This window comes from Phoca vitulina, unplaced genomic scaffold (assembly GCF_004348235.1).
Source record: "Phoca vitulina isolate PV1807 unplaced genomic scaffold, GSC_HSeal_1.0 scaffold23, whole genome shotgun sequence".
Lineage (NCBI taxonomy): Eukaryota > Metazoa > Chordata > Mammalia > Carnivora > Phocidae > Phoca > Phoca vitulina.
In genome coordinates, this window is record NW_022589726.1 from 15,463,435 (window position 1) to 15,486,137 (window position 22,703).

At 48.9% G+C, this 22,703-nt stretch overlaps 2 protein-coding genes across 3 annotated transcripts; both read left to right on the plus strand.

Annotated features, from left to right (window-relative positions):
* The first annotated feature begins 1,574 nt into the window (after positions 1–1,574).
* APOF (apolipoprotein F) lies at positions 1,575–4,843 on the plus strand. Its single transcript, XM_032421145.1, has 2 exons — positions 1,575–1,698; positions 3,864–4,843. Exon 2 carries the CDS (start codon positions 3,881–3,883, stop codon positions 4,679–4,681), a length of 801 nt encoding a protein of 266 aa, XP_032277036.1. The 5' UTR covers positions 1,575–1,698; positions 3,864–3,880; the 3' UTR covers positions 4,682–4,843.
* A 690-nt stretch (positions 4,844–5,533) lies between these two features.
* On the plus strand, positions 5,534–22,671 carry STAT2 (signal transducer and activator of transcription 2). Of its 2 annotated transcripts, none has more exons than XM_032420880.1 (24): positions 5,534–5,653; positions 8,621–8,835; positions 8,996–9,149; positions 9,699–9,794; positions 9,941–10,030; positions 10,122–10,197; positions 10,661–10,728; positions 10,890–11,038; positions 15,759–15,917; positions 16,013–16,105; positions 16,398–16,457; positions 16,853–16,873; positions 17,091–17,184; positions 17,335–17,382; positions 17,463–17,546; positions 17,706–17,804; positions 17,907–18,042; positions 18,162–18,214; positions 18,341–18,435; positions 18,982–19,118; positions 19,288–19,470; positions 19,707–19,764; positions 20,816–21,135; positions 21,416–22,671. In XM_032420880.1, exons 2-24 carry the CDS (start codon positions 8,705–8,707, stop codon positions 21,556–21,558), a joined length of 2,547 nt encoding a protein of 848 aa, XP_032276771.1. In that variant the 5' UTR covers positions 5,534–5,653; positions 8,621–8,704; the 3' UTR covers positions 21,559–22,671. The 2 variants fall into 2 exon arrangements, with proteins under 2 accessions (XP_032276771.1, XP_032276770.1); XM_032420879.1 differs by having other exon boundaries at positions 5,535–5,653; positions 10,643–10,728.
* Positions 22,672–22,703: the final 32 nt, after the last annotated feature.

Here is a 22,703-nt window from a genome sequence, read left to right on the forward strand (position 1 = left end):
GAGCCTGCTTCTCCCTCTGCCTGCTGCTCCCCCTGTGTGTGTTCTCTCTCTCTCTCACTCTCTCAAATAAATAAAATCTTAAAAAAAAAGAAGCGTCTGCCTTCATCTCAGGTCATGATCCCAGGGTCCTGGGATCGAGCCCCACTTTGGGCTCCTTGCTCAGCGGGGAGCCTGCTTCTCCCTCTCCCTCTGCCACTCCCCCTGCTTGTGCTCTCTTGCTCTCTTTCTCAAATAAATAAAATCTTTTTTTAAAAAATAGTAAAAAATAAACTACTAAAAAAAACCCTCTACTAATTGAGACAGCAACCAAAAAAAATCAGCTGACAGCTGATGGGAATTGATGAGGAACAGGTGGAAGACAAGGACAGGAGCAAAGGTAGGGAGTCGGGGAGGCGGGGAGGGGAATCTGCTTTTGCCATCATCCTTCTGTCATTTTTCTCCTTGGTCCTGGAGACAAACTCATCACCACTTTTCCTCCCCCTACCATGTTTACAATTCTTTTCTCTCTCCCCTGTCACTCCCAAGGCACTCGTGTTGGAAATTGGAGGAATTTCCACCAAAAGCCATTTTCACCTGGAGGGGGATGCTGATGCTGATGCTGATGCTGATGCTGACTGGCAAACTGGATGCGAGGAGAGGCCCAGTTATCGATGGCGAACTCAAGTCAGAAATGGGAGAATCTGACGGGGTCCAAAAACTTCCCTGAGCTGTCCAGAAGGAGCAGAGCCTTGAGGTGCTCTGTGGATTTAGAGTCCAGGAATTTCAGGCCAGTGTTGGATGCCTCTAGATCCAATTCTTCGCTCTCTCAATTTTAGGATTGTGTCCCAGTAGCTCCCTGAAGACTTATTCCTCTTGTTCTAGAAAACTTTTTCCCCCTGATTTCTTTTTGCTCCTTAGGGCTCCTCCTGGGGCTGAGAGGAGTAAGATAGAAGGAACCTGGGATTTGCTCATTAGCCTAATAATGCCTTTGGCCGTCTGCCAGAGATAGGTTATAGCACCAGCGTGGAACCTGTATGGCAAAATAATGGGATTTCTGTACCAGTTTTTAGGTGGCACCATATGCCATCATTCTCTATTTTCCAGACTACAGTTTCTCATCTAGACCCCTAGAAATAAGAAATGAAGATCAATTCCTACACTGATACAGGCTTAGAAAGAGGTCCTATCAGGGTAATGAATGTGTTTAATTAGGGTATTGCGCTGGTATAACAAGATAAAAACAAAAGTTGCTCTGATTTGATCTGACTTGCCAGTAGGTTCTATTTTCTCATTTTTCTACCTGGTAAGTCCATTGAATAAGAACTGTTTTGGGGTCTCCTGCCCAGAAATCATTGGCATCCCTGCCTTTTGCCTCCCTGCTTCCCCAGAAGAGACTGAGGAATTTTTCCTGATCTAGGTTTAGGTCTAGAGAAATCCTTAGGGTGATAGGGATACGAGGCAGGAAAAGCAGTAGCCACAAAGGGCAATGGCCCTTTTGTCAGCATGGGGCAAAGGTGAGGGGGAAAAGCCTGAGCCAGGAAGAGGTGGATAAATATTTGTGAATATTATGTCCTTCACTGTTTTCAGAAGGGCCAACTTTTTTTGGCTGGGGTGTAGAGAAGGTGAGCTCTAGGAAGTTGTCATTCAGATTAGAGAAGCACCGAGGAAAGGACGTGTTTGGACCATCTTGTTCCTCTGGCTTGTTTCCTTCTGGAGCAGGTGAGGACTGCCCACAGCTTGTAAGGGTGGGGGTGAAGCTATGTCCAGGCTACCTGAAGTTTCCAGGGGTAGAATCACTTCCTAGCTTTGACTAGTCTTAGTGTCTCTTTGGCCCAAGCCTTTCCCCACTTCCCACCCCAACAACCACTTCTTTCCTGTTTCCTGTGGGCTGTTCCTGCTGACCCACCATGATCCAGGCTGTGCTGCTCCTTTGCTGTGTCTTTTTGTTTTTTTAGATTTTATTTTTAAGTAATATCTACAGCTAACATAGGGCTCGAACTTACAACCCCGAGATCAAGAGTCTCATGCTCTACCGACTGGGCCAGCCAGGTGCCCCTTCGCTGCGTTTTGCTGTTCCCATTGGCTGTCTTTCCAAGAAATGCCCAGAAAGGGGCCCTGAACTTCCAGCCATCTTTCACAAAAACTGGCCATCCTCTGAACACACTCTCCAGCCAGCTCCCTCTCCCAGATCTCTTGCACATTGCCTCCTCCTCAGCCCCTCTGCCTGAGTACCTATCCAACTTGGCTCTGGGGGTGGCCCTGGAGGAGGCTGGCTGCCCGACTGAGGCCCACGTTCTCAGCTTCAGCTTGTTAGGATGGGAGGAAAGGACATCACTGAAACTCTTCTCCATGAGAGGAGAGCACAATGAGGAGGAAAGCATTGGCAATACTAAGGTCACTCTGAGGGATCTGGGGGGACCTGCGGGGAAGCTTGGATGAACCTAACACTCAGCTATTTACCCTGAGGAATGTATTGCTGGTGGCAAATACACACGTGGCGTGATTGGTCTACCAGCCATCTGCCATGTTGTGGGTGGCCCAGTTCAAAGATGTTGCTGTCAGTATCCCCTAGAGCGGCAGGAATGCGTGTTGGGAGTGTGAGGAAGAATTAGGCAAAAAGCTGAAGCACCCTCCAAGTTAAGAACCTCTCAGTGTCTACGGATGATGACAATATAATTTATCAAAAGTTCCACAGTTATTTGGGAGTGCTTTAAGGAGAAATTCATTTAGGAATTTGTTTAGGCTTACTTCAGATATTCAATGCCACCTAGGCAACAAGTATCTTTTCTCAGGACTATGTTTAAGGATGGGACATAGTAAGTAGTTAGAAATGTAAAAGACCAGGGGCGCCTGGGTGGCTCAGTCGGTTAAGCGTCTGCTTTGGCTCAGGTCGTGATCCCAGGGTCCTGGGATCGAGTCCTACTTCGGGCTCCTTGCTCGGCGGGGAGTCTGCTTCTCCCTCTCCCTCTGCCCCTCTCCCCTGTTCCTGTGCTCGCTCTCTCTCTCTCAAACAAATAAAATCTTAAAAAAGAAAGAAAGAAACGTATAAGACCACTCAGGACAGATGTACCTTATTTCATGCCAGTGCTAAAACACACATGGGACTGGTGTTAGCCTTGAGCCTCTCCACTTAGTATTGCCCGGCCCCTAGTTCTTATTCCATTTTGCTTTTTTTTTTTCTTTTCTTTCAGTCATCATATACTGTGCATGTAATATGTACTAAGCATGAGAGGTAATTTAACCTTTTTCGCATTCATCCACCCTGTACTAAATCCCCAACTAGATGCTGTAGCTCACTAATTTAATTCTTAAACTGAAAAGAGATACAATAAGAGAGAATCATAGATATCTAATCTCTCCTGACTCTGGGTCTCCCAGCTCATAGCGTGAGCTAGAGTGGAAAAGTGACAGGGACGTGTCAGAAATGCCAAAGAACAGGGTCTTAGGTGTTGAGGTCAATGTGTGACAAGGGGACAAGATTTGGGCAGCCAATACAAATGGACAAATATTTGCAGAGATTGCATCTCTTACTGATTATGGGGGAAAGCAAATATCTCCTTTCTTCATGGGGCAGAGAAGTGGGCAGAACTGGATTGAGGAGCAACCAAACCTATCAAGACAGTCTCGCTCCTCACATGAACTTTGTGGTAATTTGGGGCCCCGTATAAATGGGTGGAAATAAAGCAGAGGAAGTCTCTGGTGACTTGAAGATGGGGAAGGCCAAGTGGGAACAGTTGGGCTGCATTTCCTGATTCTTGGGCCTTTACCTAAACTTAACAGAAGTTTGGAGATGATGGATGAGGTGTGCCCTGAGTCATGGGCTCCTTTCAGACCACAGCCCTTAGGGAAATTGTTTGTATGTTTCTGGTTTGTCCCCTCCCCAGTGTATTCTGTTTCAGACATGTGTGACCTCAGATTCATCACGATACAAGTTGAGCTGCTTTTTTGCTACCTCCTGCTGCACCCTGTGGATGTCATTTCATATGGAAACCGGACAAATATTCCCTTATCCTTGAGATCCTGGCCACCTTCCTCAGACCCCTTGTCCTGCCAGACTCTGCTCCCAAAGTCCCTGCCTGGCTTCACCAACATGGCTCCTCTACCCAAGTTCCTGGTAGCCTTACCACTGGTGATCGCCCTGGAGAAAGCTGGTTGCCAGGCTGATGTCCGGACCCTGCAACTTCAGCTGTACCACCAGGGGGGTGTAAAAGCTACACAGAAACTCATCCAACATCTTCAAGAGCGCCAGAAAAGCAGAAGCACAGGGAGGGCAGCTTCAGTGGATGCCCTGGCCTCTGCTCTACAGCTGTTGGCCAGGGAGCAACCAGGCCCAGAAAGGGCCCGACGCTCCCTCCCTACCAATGACTGTGAGCAGGAGCAGGAGCACGGTGTGCACAATGTAGTCAGGTTGTTTCCAGCAGTGGGAACCTACTACAGTCTCGGCACAGCTTTGTATTATGCTGCTCTGAACTGTTCAGACAAGGCCAAGGAACGAGGCCAAGATGGGGTCATAGATATGGGTTATGACCTTCTGATGACCATGGCTGGATTGTCTGGGGGACCCACAGGACTACTAATCAGCGCTGCGCTTAAACCTGCAGTGAAGGCTGGTATTGAACAGTTGATCCAGTATTACTATGGGAAAGAGGCAAACACCGCTCTGCCAGAGATCAGCATGGAGGACTGGGGGGGGGGCACCTAAGATGTGAGTGACCTGGAAGAAACAACTGCCATGGCCCTTTGGTGTTAGTTCACCTCCCTGATTAGTTCGGGGCTTATATAATGGCTATGACTTAGATCCTGGGAATGGCAGTCTTGGGATATAAAAGGTGGTGATCACAAAATGAATAAATCTAATATTTTGACAAGCTGTAATGTGTGTATGTTCAAAATCCCAATCTCTGGTTTGTTATCAAGGAGGAAGTCAGTGCTGTAAAATGCAGGAATTTTAAAGTTTGGGGTTTGGAGTCCGAGGATTTAGATTTGAATCCAGGCTCCACTTGTAAGAGCCTCAGTGATCACTGACAGTAACAACTTTTACTCCAAACTCGGTTTTTTAAAACCTCTAAAGTAGTGATAATCATTTTCACCTGGATGGGTTTTGTGGCAATTAAAAACGATACAATGAACCTCAAGTTCTTAGCAAGGTACCATCAATAAATATTTATGACTACAGCTCGTCCCTTCCTATCCCGAAGTGTCGAAATTCCGGTCCCACCTCTCATGGAGCTCTTACAGCCTGCAGCGTCCTGGACCAGTCTCAGTTTCCTTCCCAAGGCAAGGGTTCTCGGAAATCAGCTGTTATAGTCCCTGGCTATTCCATTAATCGGACTCCTCCCTCCGCGGGCACGGGGCGGGGCGTAGTTGAGCTTTCCCACCAATCGCTGGAGCTGGGGGTGTGTGGTTTCGGCTCCTCTTGTCCCGCCCCGCGGGGAGAGGACTTGTGGCGGCGCCAATGACTTAGGAAAGTTTGGCTGAATGGCAGCCAGCGTCGGGGTTGCCAGGCAGCGAATGGCGAGCTCCCGAGTTCAGCCGTCCGCTCCAGACCGTGAGCTACAAGGGGGCGGATCCGAGGGGCGGGTCGAAGCCGGGGGCGGAGCCCGCGTCCGAGTTTTTGCGGCCGGAAGCCTTGCCCTGAGCCGCTGGAGAAAGCTGGGATTGAGACCCTTACCAGGTACGGGCCCAGAGGGGGCGTGCGGGGGTCTGGGTGCAGGCGCGAGTTCCTACCCGGGAAAGGCGGCAGGCCCCGGAGGTACGCCCCGTAGTGGTAAAACTTCCTCCCCAGGTTGAAATAGCTGTCTCCTGCTGCATAACCGAATCTCCCCATCCAGCCCAGCTCTCCAACCCTAACACCCGTCTTCCCAAACTCCCCGGCAGCCTCCGATACCCTTAGCTGATGCTTTTACCTTCCGGTCTTAGTCTTAATTTTGATTCTCACCAAAAAAACGATGTCTAAAGGTAGATACGATTTCACTTCCTTCGTTGTTATGTTAAGAAGTATAAGGCACAGGGGCATCTGGGAGGCTCAGTCGTTAGGCGTCTGCCTTCGGCTCAGGTCATGATCCCAGGGTCCTGGGATCGAGCCCTGCATCGGGCTCCCTGCTCGGCGGGAAGCCTGCTTCTCTCTCTCCCTCTCCCCCTGCTTGTGTTCCCTCTCTCGCTGTGTCTCTCTCTGTCAAATAAATAAAATCTTAAAAAAAAAAAAAAAAAAAAGTATAAGGGACAGAAAGGTGAAACGATTTGCCTGTGGTCACATACAAATTGCAGTTCTTTTCCAAAAAGCTGATTGAGCACAAAATATATGCCTAAGAGAGTGAGGGATGGCTGGAAAAAAAGTTGTGTTACAGTCTTTAACCCTCGTGTTTGCGATCTATTTGGGAAGACCGTGGGGTTTTTTTGTTTTGTTTTTTCGTATTTAAACCTTAGGGGTAACTTGCCACCTTGCTCTTTTAATACTAACCGAGATTCGTTCCTTGAGAAGTGGGGCTTCTCCATTTGTGGGTTTGTTTTTTTTTTTTAAGATTTTATTTATTTATTTATTTGACAGAGAGACACAGCAAGAGAAGGAACACAAGCAAGGGGAGTGGGGGAGGGAGAAGCAGGCTTCCGGCGGAGCAGGGAGCCCGATGCGGGGCTCGATCCTAAGACTCTGGGATCATGACCTGAGCCGAAGGCAGATGCTTAACTACTGAGCCACCCAGGCGCCCCTCCATTTGTTTTTTTGTTTTGTTTTGTTTTTTTAAAGATTTTATTTATTTGGCAGAGAGAGAGTGAGCGTGAGCACAAGTAGGCAGAGCGGCAGGCAGGAGAGGGAGAAGCAGGCTCCCCACCGAGCAGAGAGCTGGACGCGGGGCTCGATCCCAGGACCCCGGGATCATGACCCGAGCGGAAGGCAGATGCTTATCAACTGAGCCACCGAGGCGCCCCCCATTTGTTTTTGTTTGTTTGGTTTTTTAAAGATTTTATTTATTTATTTGACAGAGAGAGACACAGCGAGAGAGGGAACACAAGCAGGGGGAGTGGGAGAGAGAGAAGTAGGCCTCCCGCGGAGCAGGGAGCCCGATGTGGGGCTCGGTCCCAGGACCCCGGGATCATGACCCGAGCGGAGGGCAGACGCCCAACGACTGAGCCACCCAGGCGCCCCCCCCCCCCATTTTTTTTTTAAAGCAGTACAGGTGCATAGTTTAAAAAGCCAAGCACTAGTAAGAGGATTAAAATGAAAAATAGGAGCTTCTGACCAGTCCTTTCCTCCCTGTGTTTCTACTTCAAAGAGGTAGAAAAGCATCTCATGATTATTCATACTGTTGGAAGAGAATCTCTCCCACCCGACATTTTTCTTTCATTTGTAATAAGATCATGTGACCTTTTTAAGACCACAGATGTATGTAAATACTCTTTTCTGTTAGGTTCAGGCTGCAGCAAGAATAAGTTTTGATTTCCTAAAAAGACAGATGGCAGGGGGCAGGGAAAGAGAGGAAGAAAGATTCTTAGCCCAGCCTACTTGGTGACCCAAAAACCAGTTTGGAGTGAAATTTCACAGTGAAAAAAAACAAACACCTGTGCTTTCTTTGCCCAACCCTGTCGCAGTGGGGGGGCGGGGGGAGAATAAAAGAAGAAATTTCCGGGTTTTTCACAAAGTTGATAATCTACATGAAGAATCAGAGGTTGATAGAGGTCTTAAAAGTATCACAGTCATGGGCGCCTGGGTGGCTCAGTTGGTTAAGCGACTACCTTCAGCTCAGGTCATGATCCTGGAGTCCCAGGATCGAGTCCCACATCGGGCTCCCTGCTCCGCAGGGAGTCTGCTTCTCCCTCTGACCCTCCCCCCTCTCATGTGCTCTCTCTCTCTCATTCTCAAATAAATAAATAAAATCTTAAAAAAAAAAAAAAAAAGTATCACAGTCTTAGGGATTGAGTGACCCCTTGTGCAGTATTTAAATATCTGGAATGGAGTTCCTCCTTACTATATGGAAAGCAGATTATAAGGTATACCTATCTCTAAAGAGGTTTCGGTCCTTGGGTGCCTGGGTGGCTCAGTTGGTTAAGTGACTGCCTTCGGCTCAGGTCATGATCCCCGGAGTCCCGCATCGGGCTCCCTGCTCAGCGGGGAGTCTGCTTCTCCCTCTGATCCTCCCCCCTTTTTGTGCTCTCTCTCTCACTCTCTCAAATAAATTTAAAAAAAAAAAAAAAAAGGTTTCGGTCCTTGATAAAGCTTTGGGGCCAGCAGGGATCATGCTGAAATAAATAGTTATGACCCATTTATGATCTTGAAATGCTCCAGCATAAGTGAATACAAATACAAGCAAATCAATCTAAAATAAATTCATTGAGGGTGGTAGATGAAATAAAGATGGTGGAAATATTGCTTAGTGAAGCTGAATGATGGGATGGGTACATGGATGATTCCTGTACTATTCACTCTACTTGGTGTGTGTTTGAAAATTATTAAAACAAAAGGCCCACATACTGGAGCTCTTAAATAGTACTCCATGCAAGGATATGAACCAAACTGATAATACTGGTTACCTGTGAAGAGAAGGGGAAGGGACGAAAATTGGGAGTGGGGTCAATGTAGCTTGAATTGTGTGTGTGTATGTGTGTATTTTTTTCTTACCTGTATAATTAAAAATTTTTATTGTAGTGATAAGCAGTCATGAAACTGTGGATGATTTAATCCAGCAAAATTTCCGGTTGGGTACGTGCATCCTTCAGACTCAGACCCCAAATGGCGCAGTGGGAGATGTTGCAGAACCTCAACAACCCGTTTCAGGATCAGCTGCACCAGCTGTACTCAGAGAGCGTCCTGCCCATGGACATCCGACAGTACTTAGCTGTCTGGATTGAAGATCAGAACTGGTGAGCGCCTCAGGAAGTTGGGTGCGGGTGGAATGAGGAAAGTAATTTCTTCTGAGACCCCAGGATCCTGGAGATACCGAGGGTAGGAAGGGGTTAGAAGGCCTCGAAAGACAGTAGCAGCCCTGCGGAGATCCTAATCCTTGTTGTTCCCGGTGCCCAGGCAGGAGGCTGCGCTGGGCAATGATGATTCCAAGGCTACCGTGCTGTTCTTCCACTTCTTGGACCAACTGAACAACGAGTGTGGCCGCTGCAGCCAGGACCCCGGCTGCTTGTTACTGCAGCACAACTTGCGCAAATTCTCTCGGGACATTCAGGTACTCGGAGGAGCCAGGCACAGCCAAAAAGCTGAATAGAAAGGGGACTGAGGGGGCGCCTGGTGGCTCAGTTGGTTGGGCGACTGCCTTCGGCTCAGGTCATGATCCTGGAGTCCCGGGATCGAGTCCCACATCGGGCTCCCTGCTCAGCAGGGAGTCTGCTTCTCCCTGTGACCCTCCTCCCTCTCATGCTCTCTGTCTCTCATTCTCTCTCTCGCAAATAAATAAAATCTTTAAAAAAAGAAAGGGGACTGAGTGTAGAGGAGTATGGTTTAGGGTATGGAAGAGGACCTGGAGATGTGAAGGGATGGGGGCAGATCTGGGGAAAGGGAGGACGAGGTCTGGACTTAGGGGATCACTGGCAGAGAGAAAGGCAAAGTCTAGATGACCCTGTTGGGAAGAGGCTAGGTTTTAGGGTACCAGTGGTGAAGAGGGGAAGAGCTAGGGGCCCTGAAGGGGGAAGTCCTGGGGTCACTGGTGGGGAAGGTCTGGAGGGCTAGATCATTGAAGACAGTTGAGTTCAGTCAATTCTTTATCTTCCTACTGCAGGCCTTTCCCCAGGGCCCTACCCAGTTGGCTGAGATGATCTTTAATCTCCTTCTGGAAGAAAAAAGAATTCTGATCCAGGCTCAGAGGGCTCAGTTGGTAAGAACAATTTGTAGTGATTTTTGAACGCTCCTGGAGTAGAGAGTGACCGTGGAAAGGACATCACATCCTGTGATACAATTGCAGGCCTGGATTTCAGGGATGGAAGGTCAGAATTGAAGTGTGCTCAGAGGCTTTTATTTCAGGAGCAAGGAGAGCCAGCTCTCGAAGCACCCGTAGAGAGCCAGCAGCATGAGATCGAATCCCGGATCCTGGAATTAAAGGCTATGATGGAGGTTAGTGGATGTGGCAAGAGTCGGGGTGGGTAGTGCTCAGCCTGCTGCCTCCCACAGAAGCAGCCTCATCTGGGTCTTATCCCCTCTACAGAAGCTGGTGAAATCCATCTGCCAACTGAAAGACCAGCAGGATGTCTTCTGCTTCCGATATAAGATCCAGGCCCAAGGTAGGAAGCAAGCACACCGAGGGGTGGGGGAAGGCAGATGCCTGCTGGGAGGCCAAGGGTGGAAGAAAGGGGAAGTGAAAAGCCCCAGGAAGCAATAATCCTCCTCTGGCTAGTACACCACCCCGGCTCCAGTCCGTCTGCCAGGCAAGGCTACAAGGGCTGGCGGATGTTATGGAGGTTGCGCTGGAGGTGTGGCTGAGGGACAGTTGGTGGACGTTGGGGGAGATGTGTGGAAAACTGCTTAGCAGATTGAGTGGGCTTTTAGCTCCAGCATGACCATTCAGAATTCACCCGAGGGCCCAGAGGTGCCTCTGCTTTGCTTGGTTCCCCTTCTTCCCCCTTCAGAATTCCCCCCACCTGACTCTGACTGCGGTCCTGGTCAGGATGGAGAGGGGAAGGAACCCTAGGTCTGAACCTCTGTCTCACTCCTGCTCCTGCCATCCAGTGAAGACACTCTCTTTAGATCCCCATCAGATGAGACAGCAGCAGCTTCTGCAGGAGACTCTCAATGAACTGGACAAAAGGAGAAAGGTGGGAGGCAGACAGAGGAAGTGGGCAGCAGGGAGCAGGGGCAAATGAGGGATGTGGGAGCCCTGGCCTCTTAGCCTTGGCTTCTTTGTCTCTTCCTCCCCGGTTGGGTGGTGGAGGGTGATGGTGAGAAGTGCTCACCACTCACTCTATGTCTTTCGTAGGAGGTGCTGGATGCCATCAAAGCATTGCTAGGCCAACTAACGACCCTCGTTGAGCTACTGCTGCCCAAGTTGGAGGAATGGAAAGTCCAGCAGCAGAAAGCCTGCATTGGAGCCCCTGCAGATGGAGGCTTGGAACAGCTGGAGAAGTGGTGAGAGGCACCTCCTGCCTGCCCTTGTCCCAGCCACCCTGCTGTGCTTTGTACATTGTAAATGGTGAATTGTAAGGAATTTCCTCATTCATGTACTGAATTGCCTATCTAGGCAAAAGCTGTTGCTGTCCTTACTCTCTGCTCGCCAAAATGATCCCGGCTCCCTGGTCTGACCACAGTGACCACGCAGGGAACCCGGAGCCCAGTCTTTGCTTTGGTGAAAGGAATGGGTTAATCCACAAGGTGGTTTCTCCTTCCTTTTTAATCACCCAAGAAATAGATGTTTTACTTTTTTTTTTTTTAAGATTTATTTATTTACTTTAGAGAGAGAGAGAGAATGCGAACAGGGCGAGGGAGGGAAGGAGGGACTGAGGGAGAAGGAGAGAGAGAATCCTTAAGCAGATTCCCTACTGACTGTGGAGCCCAGTGCAGGGCTCGATCCCAGGACCCTGAAATCATGATCTGAGCCGAGATCACAAGCCAGCCGCTTTACCAGCTGAGCTACCCAGGTACCCCTCTACTTTTTTTTTTTTTAACTGTAATGACTATAATGTCAAAAAAAAAGAGTGACCATTACCTGTTATTATCTTACTACCCAGATGTAGCTACTGTGATACATTTTGTACTATTTTGAGAACTGTGGTTTTTGCTTTTTAACTTAGCAGTGTATTACAGTATTTACCCATGTTATTCTTTTTTAAATAAGACAGGCTGATGTTTTTTTTTTAAGATTTTATTTATTTATTAAGTAAACCCTACACCAACATGGGGCTCGAACTTACCACCCTGAGATCGAGAGTCCCATGCTCTACCACCTGAGCTAGCCAGACACCCCTACCCATGTTTTTGGGTTGGTTTGTTTGTTTATTTTTTTATTTTTATTTTTATTTTTTTTTTAAGATTTTTATTTATTTATTTCAGAGAGAGAGAATGAGAGAGAGAGAGCACATGAGATGGGGGAGGGTCAGAGGGAGAAGCAGACTCCCCGCTGAGCAGGGAGCCTGATGCGGGACTCGATCCCGGGACTCCAGGATCATGACCTGAGCCGAAGGCAGTTGCCCAACCAACTGAGCCACCCGGGTGCCCCATACCCATGTTATTTTTAATGGTTGCCTTATAGTTCCCTGTATGGAGGTAACATAATTTAGTTAATGAACTCCTATTTTTGGACATTTAGGTTGTTTTTTAATTTCTTGCTATTTTTTTTAGTAAGCTCTTTTATATTAATTTTTTTGTGATGTGGAAAAAATATCCAGTATGCCTTTCAATGTACTTAGAATACCTACTGTTTTAAATATTTTCTAATGAGAAAACTCATTATAATTTATTAAAAATGGGGATGCTTGGCTGGCTCAGTTGGTAGAGCATGCGACTCTTAATCTTGGGGTCATGAGTTCAAGCCCCATATTGGGGGTAGAGTTTACTTTTTAAAAAAGTAAATAAATAATATTTTAAAAAGTAAACTATTGGGGCGCCTGGGTGACTCAGTTGGTTAAGCGTCTGCCTTCGGCTCAGGTCATGATCCCAGGGTCCTGGGATCTAGTCCCACATCAGGCTCCCTGCTCAGCGGGGAGCCTGCTTCTCCCTCTCCCTCTGCCACTCCCCCTGCTTGTGCTCTCTCCCCTGCCCCTCTGTCGAATAAATAAATAAAATCTTAAAAATAAATAAATAAAAAGTAAACTATTAAGAATGAATCACAACAATGTTCATGTAAATTGAAAACAGGTATATAGGGCTTAGCATACAGAATCACTATTTTTTATTTTTTAAGATTTTATTTATTTATTTGACAGAGAGAGAGAGCACACAAGCAGGGGAAACAGCAGAGGGAGAGGGAGAAGCAGGCTTCCCGCTGAGCAGGGAGCCCGATGTGGGGCTCGATCCCAGGACCCTGGGATCAAGACCTGAGCCAAAGGCAGACACTTAACCAACTGAGCCACCCAGGCGCCCCTTTCTGATCAACCTTGTGCTGCTCCATAATCTCACTTTTTTTTTTTCCCTTTTGAAGATCTCACCTTCCTGGTATCTGGGTTTATGCAACTTCTTCTTGAAGTAAGCATCAGTGCGTACTGATGAGTGAGATGTTGAGAATTTTCACACTGCTGATAGCAATTTTGGTGGAGGTGGCAATGACAGATTTCTGGTGTGTTCTTCATGGCGGGACTCGACTGAGGGCCGGAGGTCCAGTCACAAGTAGCGAGCCACTGCTCAAATGCTTCAGGAAAACCACCCTCTTGCCTCTGTGGAGCCCAGTGAGGATGATCACAATGGGGCCAGGAGGGGCGCCTCCATGGCTCAGTCAGTTAAGTGTCTGCCTTCCGCTCAGATCATGATCTCAGGGTCCTGAGATCGAGCCCGGAATGGGGTTCCCTGCTCAGCAGGGAATCTGCTTCTTCTTCTCCCTGTGCCCTTCCCCCTGCTCATGTTCTCTTTCTCTCTCTCCCAAATAAATAAAATCTTAAAAAAAAAAGAAAATATGGGGCCAGGAGTGACACTAGCTTGCAGTTTTCTCACATGCTGACGGAAAGGGTTTTTTTGCCGTGGCTCAACAGCTTTCAAGCCACATCTTCAGTAGGATAATACCTAGACATTTTGTGAAGTTTAACCACTCAGGTTCCACCATTCTTGTCACCACCAACTGGTTTTGTGACAGTAGCAAGAACCTTCTCCTTTTTCTTTTCAACTCTGGATTTAGCTGCTGAATACTTCCTGTTGTACATGGCCTTTCTGGAATACATAGCCGATGGGAAATATCTGCCAATTCCTCTGACTAGGACAGGGTTTTGGCTACAGTGGGGCTTCCCTTTCTTTGGCATTTTAGCCTTGAGGTTACCTTTCTTAATCTTGCCACCAGCATCAGCCTTCTTGGCTCCAGGTTTCTTCTCCTTAGCGTCTGGCTTCTCATCTTTTTCACCCACCATCTTGCAAGATGGGAAAGGATTTTTTTTTAAGTTTATTTATTTATTTAAACAACCTCTACACCCGATGCGGGGCTCAAACTCACAGCCCTGAGATCAAGAGTTGTATGCTCCTCTGACTGAGCCATCTGGGTGCCCCGATTTCTTGCTATTTTAAACAGTGCTGCAGTAAATATCCTCATAGCTACATCTTTATTTACATCCCTAATTATTTCTGTAATATAAATCCCCAGAAGTGGTATTCCTGGGTTAAAGGGTATACCTATTCTTTTTGGTGATGTTATTGTTATTGTGTTGATCCTTTGTTTCATTGTTTGTTTTGTTTTTAAAAATTTTATGTATGTATGTGTTTGAGAGAGAGAGTATGGGGTGGGGGAGAGGGGCAGAGGGAGAGAGCGAGAAGCAGACTCCCCACTGAGCGTAGAGCCCAACATGGGACTCAATCCCAGGACCCTGAGATCATGACCTGAGTGAAAGTCAGTCGTTTAAACCTCCAACTCTTGGTTTGGGGCAGGTCATGGTCTTGGGCTCATGGGACTGAACGCCATATGGGGGGCTCCCCACTCAGAGTGGAGTCTGCTTGAGATTCTTTCCCCCTCCTTCTCCCTCCCCCTTTTCTCCTCCACCCCCCCCCCCACTCTCCCTCTCTCTCTCTAAAATAAATAAATAAAATCTTTAAAAAAAAAAAAAAAAGAAAGAGGAGGGCGCCTGGGTGGCTCAGTCGTTAGGTGTCTGCCTTTGGCTCAGGTCATGATCCCAGAGTCCTGGGATCAAGCCCCACATCCGGCTCCCTGCTCTCCGGGAAGCCTGCTTCTCCCTCTCCCACTCCCCTGCTTGTGTTCCCTCTCTCGCTGTGTCTCCCTCTGTCAAATAAATAAATAAAATCTTAAAAAAGAGCTTTGATTTTTCACATTATAAATATAATGTGTCCCAATTGGAAAAAAAAAATCAGACAATTTAAAAGAAAAGAAAGTAAAAACTACCCATCTGCATAACCTTATCATGCAGGGGTACTCATTGTTAGAGCTTTTAAATACATTTTTTAGATTTTCCCTATGCATATACATAAATATACATCTATACATCTCTTGTAAAGATTTTATTTTTAAGTAATCTCTACACCCAATGTGGGGCTTGAACTTACAACTCCTTGTGTTCCCTCTCTCGCTGTCACTCTCTCTGTCAAATAAATAAATTTTTAAAGATTTTATTTATTTATTTGACAGAGCACAAGCATGGGGAGCGACAGGCAGAGGGAGAAGCAGGCTCCCCGGCGAGCAGGGAGCCCGATGTGGGACTCAATCCCAGGACCCTGGGATCATGACCGGAGCTGAAGGCAGATGCTCAACCAACTGAGCCACCAGGCATCCCAGAAATAAATCTTTCACCAGTTTTTTTTTTTTAAAGATTTTATTTATTTATTTGACAGAGAGAGAGACAGCGAGAGCAGGAACACAAGCAGGGGGAATGGGAGAGGGAGAAGCAGGCTTCTTGCCGAGCAGGGAGCCCGACGTGGGACTCGATCCCAGGACACTGGGATCATGACCTGAGCCGAAGGCAGACGCTTAACGACTGAGCCACCCAGGCGCCCTCTTTCACCAGTTTTATGTGTGAAAGTGGCTCTGATTTTTATTTCTTGGATTATGAATCATGTTGTATAATCTTTCATATGCTTCCTGGGTTCTTTTTTCGTCCCAGTCAGTTTCTGCCTCTCCACATAGTTAAAGGGGAGCTTCTGGAGCCTGTCCGGGGGCCCCAGGAAACTCATCAGTTCTCTCTCTCTCTGGAATCCTATCACCCAGGTTCACAGCTGGAGCCAAGCTGTTGTTTCACCTGCGCCAGCTGTTGCAGGAGCTGAAGGGATTGAGTCGCCTGGTTAGCTATCCGGATGACCCTCTGACCAAAGGGGTGGACCTGCGGATGGCCCAGGTCACAGAGTTGCTACAGCACCTGCTCCGAAGGTCCAGAGGCCGGGGTGGGGCCTCCTGGGAGGGGCAGAAGGAAAGAGCACGAGGGGCCGTTCTTACAGAGCCTGAGCTGTATATTCTCTCCGCAGAGCCTTCGTGGTAGAAACCCAGCCCTGCATGCCCCAAACTCCCCATCGACCCCTCATCCTCAAGACTGGGAGCAAGTTCACTGTCCAAACAAGGTTGGCATTTCAGAACTCATTCCTGCTGCTTTTTTCCAGCCCTGGTACTACTGTTTCCTTTCTGGCTTTACAGATCTTTCTGCTCTTGTCTTCTCTCTTTTCTCCTCAATCCACCTTCTTCTTCTTCGTCTTCGTCTTTGTCTTCGTCGTCTTCGTCTTCGTCGTCTTTGTCGTCTTCGTCTCCTTCGTCTCCTCCCCCTCCCCCTCATCCTCCTTCCTTTTCTTCTTCTTCTTCATCTATCCAGGAGATTAAAGCTGACTGCTTCCCCCTATCCACCTCCCTTCCCCTTAGGCTGCTGGTGAGACTCCAGGAAGGCAATGAGTCACTGACTGCAGAAGTCTTCATTGACAGGTAAGTTGGGGCACATGGGACCATGGGGCGGCCAGGACATGGGCTGCTGGGGCTGAGGAGACACACATTCTTCACCATAAGGCCCTGGGGCTGTGTTCTTATGCCGTCGATTCCTACCTCAGAAATAATAACCCCTCGCTTTTGTTGAGCACTATATGACATGCAGCTTGTCACGTCCTCATTTGTCACAGGAACCCCATGAGTTAGGTATTATCAGTGCGTCATTCAAATGAAGAAACAAGCCCAGAGAGGTCGTGTCTCTTGTGCAAGGCCACATGGCTAGAGAGCGCAGATCTGGGTTCGAACCCAGGTCTGTCTGATCCTAACGACTAAATTCCTAACTCCTACACTGTTTTGCTTCCCAATGATTTTTTTTTTTTTTAATTTCTTTTCAGGAATCCTCCTCAATCACAAAGGTAGGTGTCTGACAAGATGCTGCAAACGTTTGTGCACTGCGTGACCTGCACAGCCACATGGGGGCACAGACGGGGGGGGGGGGGTTTATTTGGTTGGGGTATGGACGAAGGGAGAAGGGGAGGTCTGACATGAAGTGGAATTTTTGTTGTTTTTCCTGCTGAGTTTGTAGAGTAACTCTGCTCCTGTTCTCCATATATCTTCTTCCTCCTGGAATAGCTTCCGGAAGTTCAACATTCTAACCTCAAACCAGAAAACTTTGACCCCCGAGAAAGGGCAGAGTCAGGGCTTAATTTGGGACTTCGGCTACCTGGTAAGAAGGACTAGTAGCTTAAGCTTCTGGTCCAATGGAACAGGCTAAGGGAAGTTCCCAGGCCTTGGGAAGTCTTGAGGCAAAATAGGGGGTACCGGGGATCCTGGAGTCCCCACTCTGGCATTTTTCTCTCCTTCTCTCAACTCACAGACTCTGGTGGAGCAACGTTCAGGTGGTTCAGGAAAGGGCTGCAATAAGGTGAGGGCTGGACAGAGGATCGGGGGATGGGAGGAACTTGCCAAAGGGCCCTCTGACTGTTGTGTCTTCGGCTGTCCTAGGGAATGCTGGGTGTGACAGAGGAACTGCACATCATCAGTATTACAGTCAAATACACCTACCAGGGTCTGAAGCAGGAGCTGAAAGTGAGTGAAAATGGAGGGCAGGGAGAGATGAAGCAGATTTGGCCGAAGGCATTAAGGAGGGGTTAAATAGAAGCCTCTCAGCGTGGGAAATTCTCCCCCTTTGCCCCTGTCAGAGCTAGAAACATCACATCCCCCCTCTGACTCCTGTTTTCTCTTCAGACGGACACCCTCCCTGTGGTGATTATTTCTAACATGAACCAAGTCTCCATTGCCTGGGCCTCGGTTCTTTGGTTCAATCTGCTTAGCTCAAACCCCCAGGTAGGAGGTGGGGCCAACAGTGAGGGAAGGCTAGGAGGGGTGTGGAAGCTTGGTATGAGGGCGCTCCTTCTGAGCCATTCTGCCCTCTTCTTACCCTTGCAGAATCAGCAGTTCTTCTCCAGCCCCTGCAAGGCTCCCTGGAGCTTGCTGGGCCCTGCACTCAGTTGGCAGTTCTCCTCCTATGTGGGCCGAGGCCTTGACCCAGACCAGCTGAGCATGCTGAGGAACAAGCTGTTTGGTACAGACCTTTTCTCTCAGCCTTTCCCTAGCTGTTGTTTCCCCAGCCCTCTATCCTTTCTATTCCAGGGACCCTAGCCTTGCCTCCTTCCATTATCTGCACTGTCTGTCTGCCCACAGGGCAGAACTCTAGGACGGAGGGTGCATTGTTATCCTGGGCTGACTTCACTAAGGTAACTCCCTGCATCCTGTGCGGCTAGATCTAGCCCCTGTGCAAACACTAGTCCTTCCCCGCCTTACTTCTTCTGCTCACTGTGGGCACCTCCACGTCTCTTCCTGCCTTCCCATTCCTCCTGCAGCGAGAGAGCCCTCCTGGCAAGCTACCATTCTGGACGTGGTTAGACAAAATTCTGGAGCTGGTACATGACCACCTGAAGGATCTCTGGAATGATGGGTAAGGCCTTGGTCAGCCTCCTTCTCCCCATCCCTCCCTTTCTGCCTTTCTGCGCTTGAGAGCGGACTCCGGGCGCCCTCATGTGGCGGAAAGGGAGAGAGCAAACACTGGTGCGAGGTTGCAAGGTCGCACCCCCTCCCGTGTGCCAAATAGTCTTAGGCAGCGCGCGTCCAGCATCTGTTGTGCTCCAGAGCCTGCTGGGCGCTCTTTATGAATTCTCTCGTGTAATCTTTACAACCACGCTGAGCCGCAGAGAAGTTAGAGAATTCACCCAATGCGTATAGTCCTGTCTGAATACAAGCCTACCTCTTCCCACCACACTGCCTGCTCATTTGTATAGCACTTTGCCTTTTACAAGGTGCTTTTCATCTACGTGACCTCGCGGAAGCCTTGCACCTCTTCCAACCCTGGAAGGTGGATACGGTCAGTAAGATGAAGTGACTTGGCCGAGAGCGAGGGCCAAAAGCTGGCACCTCTCTCCCCGGACAAGGAGAGCGGGAGAGCAGGGAGGCGGGTTGGCCTCACAGCAGCTTTTCTGTGTTTCAGACGCATCATGGGCTTTGTGAGCCGGAGCAAGGAGCGCAAGCTGCTGAAGAAGACCATCTCCGGCACCTTTCTCCTGCGCTTCAGTGAAACGTCGGAAGGGGGCATTACCTGCTCCTGGGTGGAACACCAGGCTGATGGTCAGCTGCTCTGCCCCGACGTGCCCACAGCCTGTCCTCTCTGCCCCTCGGCCGGCCCTGGGCTTCCCTGGCTCTGTCCTGAATCTCTCAGCAGACTTGGGGTTGGACACCAGGGCGGGACGTCCCAGGCCCCACCTCTTCCTTCAGGCCTGCCTGTTCCCTTCTACAGATAGGGTGCTCATCTACTCCGTGCAGCCCTTCACCAAGGACGTGCTGCAGTCTCTGCCGCTGACCAAAATCATTGGCCACTACCAGCTGCTCACTGAAGAGAACATCCCTGAGAACCCACTGCGCTTCCTCTACCCCCGGATCCCCCGGGATGAGGCTTTCGGGCGCTACTACCAGGAGAAAGGTGAGAATCATGGACATACGTGACTGGAAGGTGGCAGGGATTCTCGGACATCTACAGATCCAACGCCTTTCTTCCAGACGTGGAAAAACTGATAGCCAGAGAAGTGAAAGGATTTGTGCCTAGGACACTGCTGGTTAGCAGGGAGATGTGATTATCAGGACCATTTGCACGAGGGGTCCTGGGGCTATGCGTCCAGCCCCCTGACCTCCCTGTCCTCCTGCGTGTGTGCCCCACAGTTAATCTCCAGGAACGGAGGAAATACCTGAAACATAAGCTCATCGTGGTCTCTAACAGGTGAGAGATGCATTTTTCGCCCATCCTCCCTAACTCTCGTGGGCTGATGTAGTGACCCGAACCTGCTTAGTTCACCTTGCCGGCCTTCTCTCCTACTGACCCATACTCTCCAGCCTCTAGGTTTTTTTTCTCGTTCCGCTAACCTCTTTCCTCTCTAGTGTTCTGCTGCCATCCTTGGTTGTTTCTACAGGGCTTTCCTGCTAATAATCGTCATAATCACTGATGTTCATGGGCATCTACTTGAAGCATGGTACTAGATATTTTTTTAAGAACAGATTTTTTTTCGTTTTATTGAATTCTTTTGAGAATCCATCCAAGTAGGTGATAACAGCCACGTTTAATGAAAGTTTCTTATATGGCAGGTACGGGGCTAAATGTTTGTGTTTAGTTTCTTATTTATCGAATCTCCGTAATAGTCCCGTGAGGCAGCCTTGGGTATGACTGTAGCCGAAGAACCTGAGGTTTAGTGTGGTGACGTGGCATGCCTATGGCACATGGCTAATAAAGGATCCAGGTCTGCCAGATTCCAAAGTCCTTCTTTTAACCATCCTACTGCCTCTCAAGTGTTATTAGGTGGCGGTGTTCCCTTTTTATCGATGATAAATCTGAGGCTCAGAAAGCTGAAGATCACCCATCTAATAAATAATAGGATTCAAACTCTGGCAAGCCTGATTCCAAAGCCTGTGCTCTTAAGCCCTCTGCTCTGTTGCTCTGTTGCCTTCTTTTTTTTTTTTTTTTAAGATTTTATTTATTTATTTTAGAGAGAGGAGAGCGAGTGAGTGGGGGCGGGCGGTAGAGGGAGAGGCAGAGAGAGAATCTCAAGCAGACTCCGCCGCACTGAGCGTAGAACCTGACTCGGGGCTCGAGCTCACAACCCTGAGATCATGACCTGAGCCGAAACCAAGAGTCTGACACTTAACTGACTGAGCCACCCAGGCGCCCCCGCTCCGTTGCCTTCTTAGCCTAGAGAGAGAGTCTCTGCTTGCTCAGCCATTCCCCACTTCACCTAAACAGCCAAGCCCGGCCCCTTTGTCTGTATTGCGGTATCCAGACAGGTAGATGAGCTGCAGCAACCGCCGGACCTTAAGCTGGAGCCAGAAGCGGAGTCATTTGAGCTGGAGTCGGGCCTGGCCCCACTGCTAGAGCACGAGCCAGGCCTGGAGTTAGAGCCACTGCTGGAGGCAGGGCTGGATCTGGGGCCAGCACTGGAGCCCCTGTTGGAGCCCTCACCAGATGTGGTACAAAGAGTGTCAGAGCCAAACACGGGACCAGAGCTGAAGCTGGGGCCTATTCTAGACCCTGAGTCACCGGCAGTGCCAGAGCCAGATTTGCCCCATGACCTGAGACACTTGAACACTGAGGAAATGGAAAGTAAGTGATGAGCTGGGGCCGGGGAAGACAGGACACATTCCCTTTACCAACTGCCCTCCCTTACCCATTATAGAAAAGGCTGAGCCCTAAGCTCCTCATTGGAGGGAGGCTCATTTCTTTGTGATTCCTTTTATTAGAAAATGTACATGCCTCCTCCTTCCCTGACCTGAGTGCCTCCTCAGGCCTTGTTCAGGCCTCTGCTGCCATCCTCCCTCATTTTCCCTGCTGGGAACTCCTTACCTAAGATCAGGGCCTCATTTCTTTCTTTGGACTACCTTAGTCTTCAGAAACAGTATGAAGATTGAAGAAATCATGACAAATGGTGACCCACTGTTTGCTGGACAGAACACCGTGGATGAGGCTTATGTCTTCCACCCCAGCCATTTCTACACGGACGGGCCCTTGATTCCTTCTGACTACTAGGAACGACATTTCCTCTGTTCTTCCTGTGTCTTTTGTCCTTCCTAGCCCCCACATCATGATGTTGCTCTCCAAGGATGGAAAACCCATTCTAAGCTGGTTAACTCTGGGTTTGGGAGTGGGGAGTAAAGGCAGACTATGGGGAAGGAACAGGCACCAATGAATCAGAATAGATGTTAGCCATGGCTCTAACTGGGATCTTTGAGGCCAGCTGCTCTTTGGGGAGGTATAGGAGTTCTGAGGGTAGGCCAGCGCAATTAGACGGTACTTAGAGGGCTCAGGCACTTGGAGTGGCTTCTTTCCAGTATGGGAGGAGTCAACATTTGAATAGTTGGTAAGGCTAACGTGGTGGTGCCCACTAGCATTGGCCATCGGTAGGGAACAGAAACACATGATAGGATTCCATTTCTCTCTTCTGGTTCTTTCATGTCTAGAATAAAACCTTTTCCTTCCTTCTTCCCCTCACTCCTGATTAAAGTCCTAAATTCCTTTGGTTCCTGCAGAGACTGAGAGCTTTCTGCCTCAGCCCACCATGTGAGGCTCCCCTCAGAAGAAGGGAATAGGAGATAAACCTCCTCTGCTTACCAGTCTCCTCCCCTGCCCCCCCAAGCTGGCCACACCCATTCCTTCCCCTAAAATGATCCTGCCAATCTAATATGCCTGTGAAGCTTTGCACAATAATTTACTCTGTCTAGTCTCCACTTCCTCAATGCTTAGGAGACGAATCACTCTTGGAGGCCAGGGATGGTAGGGTGGCTGGGAATTTAGAGATCGCTTTTTATAGTATTAGATAGAATTTGGTGTTTTTACAGGCAAAGAGAAGCCCTGGGTCTTAGATATTCCTCTATTAAGATAACCATTCATTCTTTTGTACAATATATTGCTTATCTGAAAGAGTTTCTATTCCTTGGGTGTGGACCTGGGCAAAAACCAGGTTCCCGGAACTTAGAACCTTGAGTGTTTATCATGGGGCTCCGGACAACCTCACACGTTACTCATCCCCAGGGAACCCCAGGACAACTGCCATTGCACTAAAATGTGTTTCTAGGGGCGCCTGGGTGGCTCAGTCGTTAAACGTCTGCCTTCGGCTCAGGTCATGGTCCCGGGGTCCTGGGATCAAGCCCCACATTGGGCTCTCCGCTCAGCGG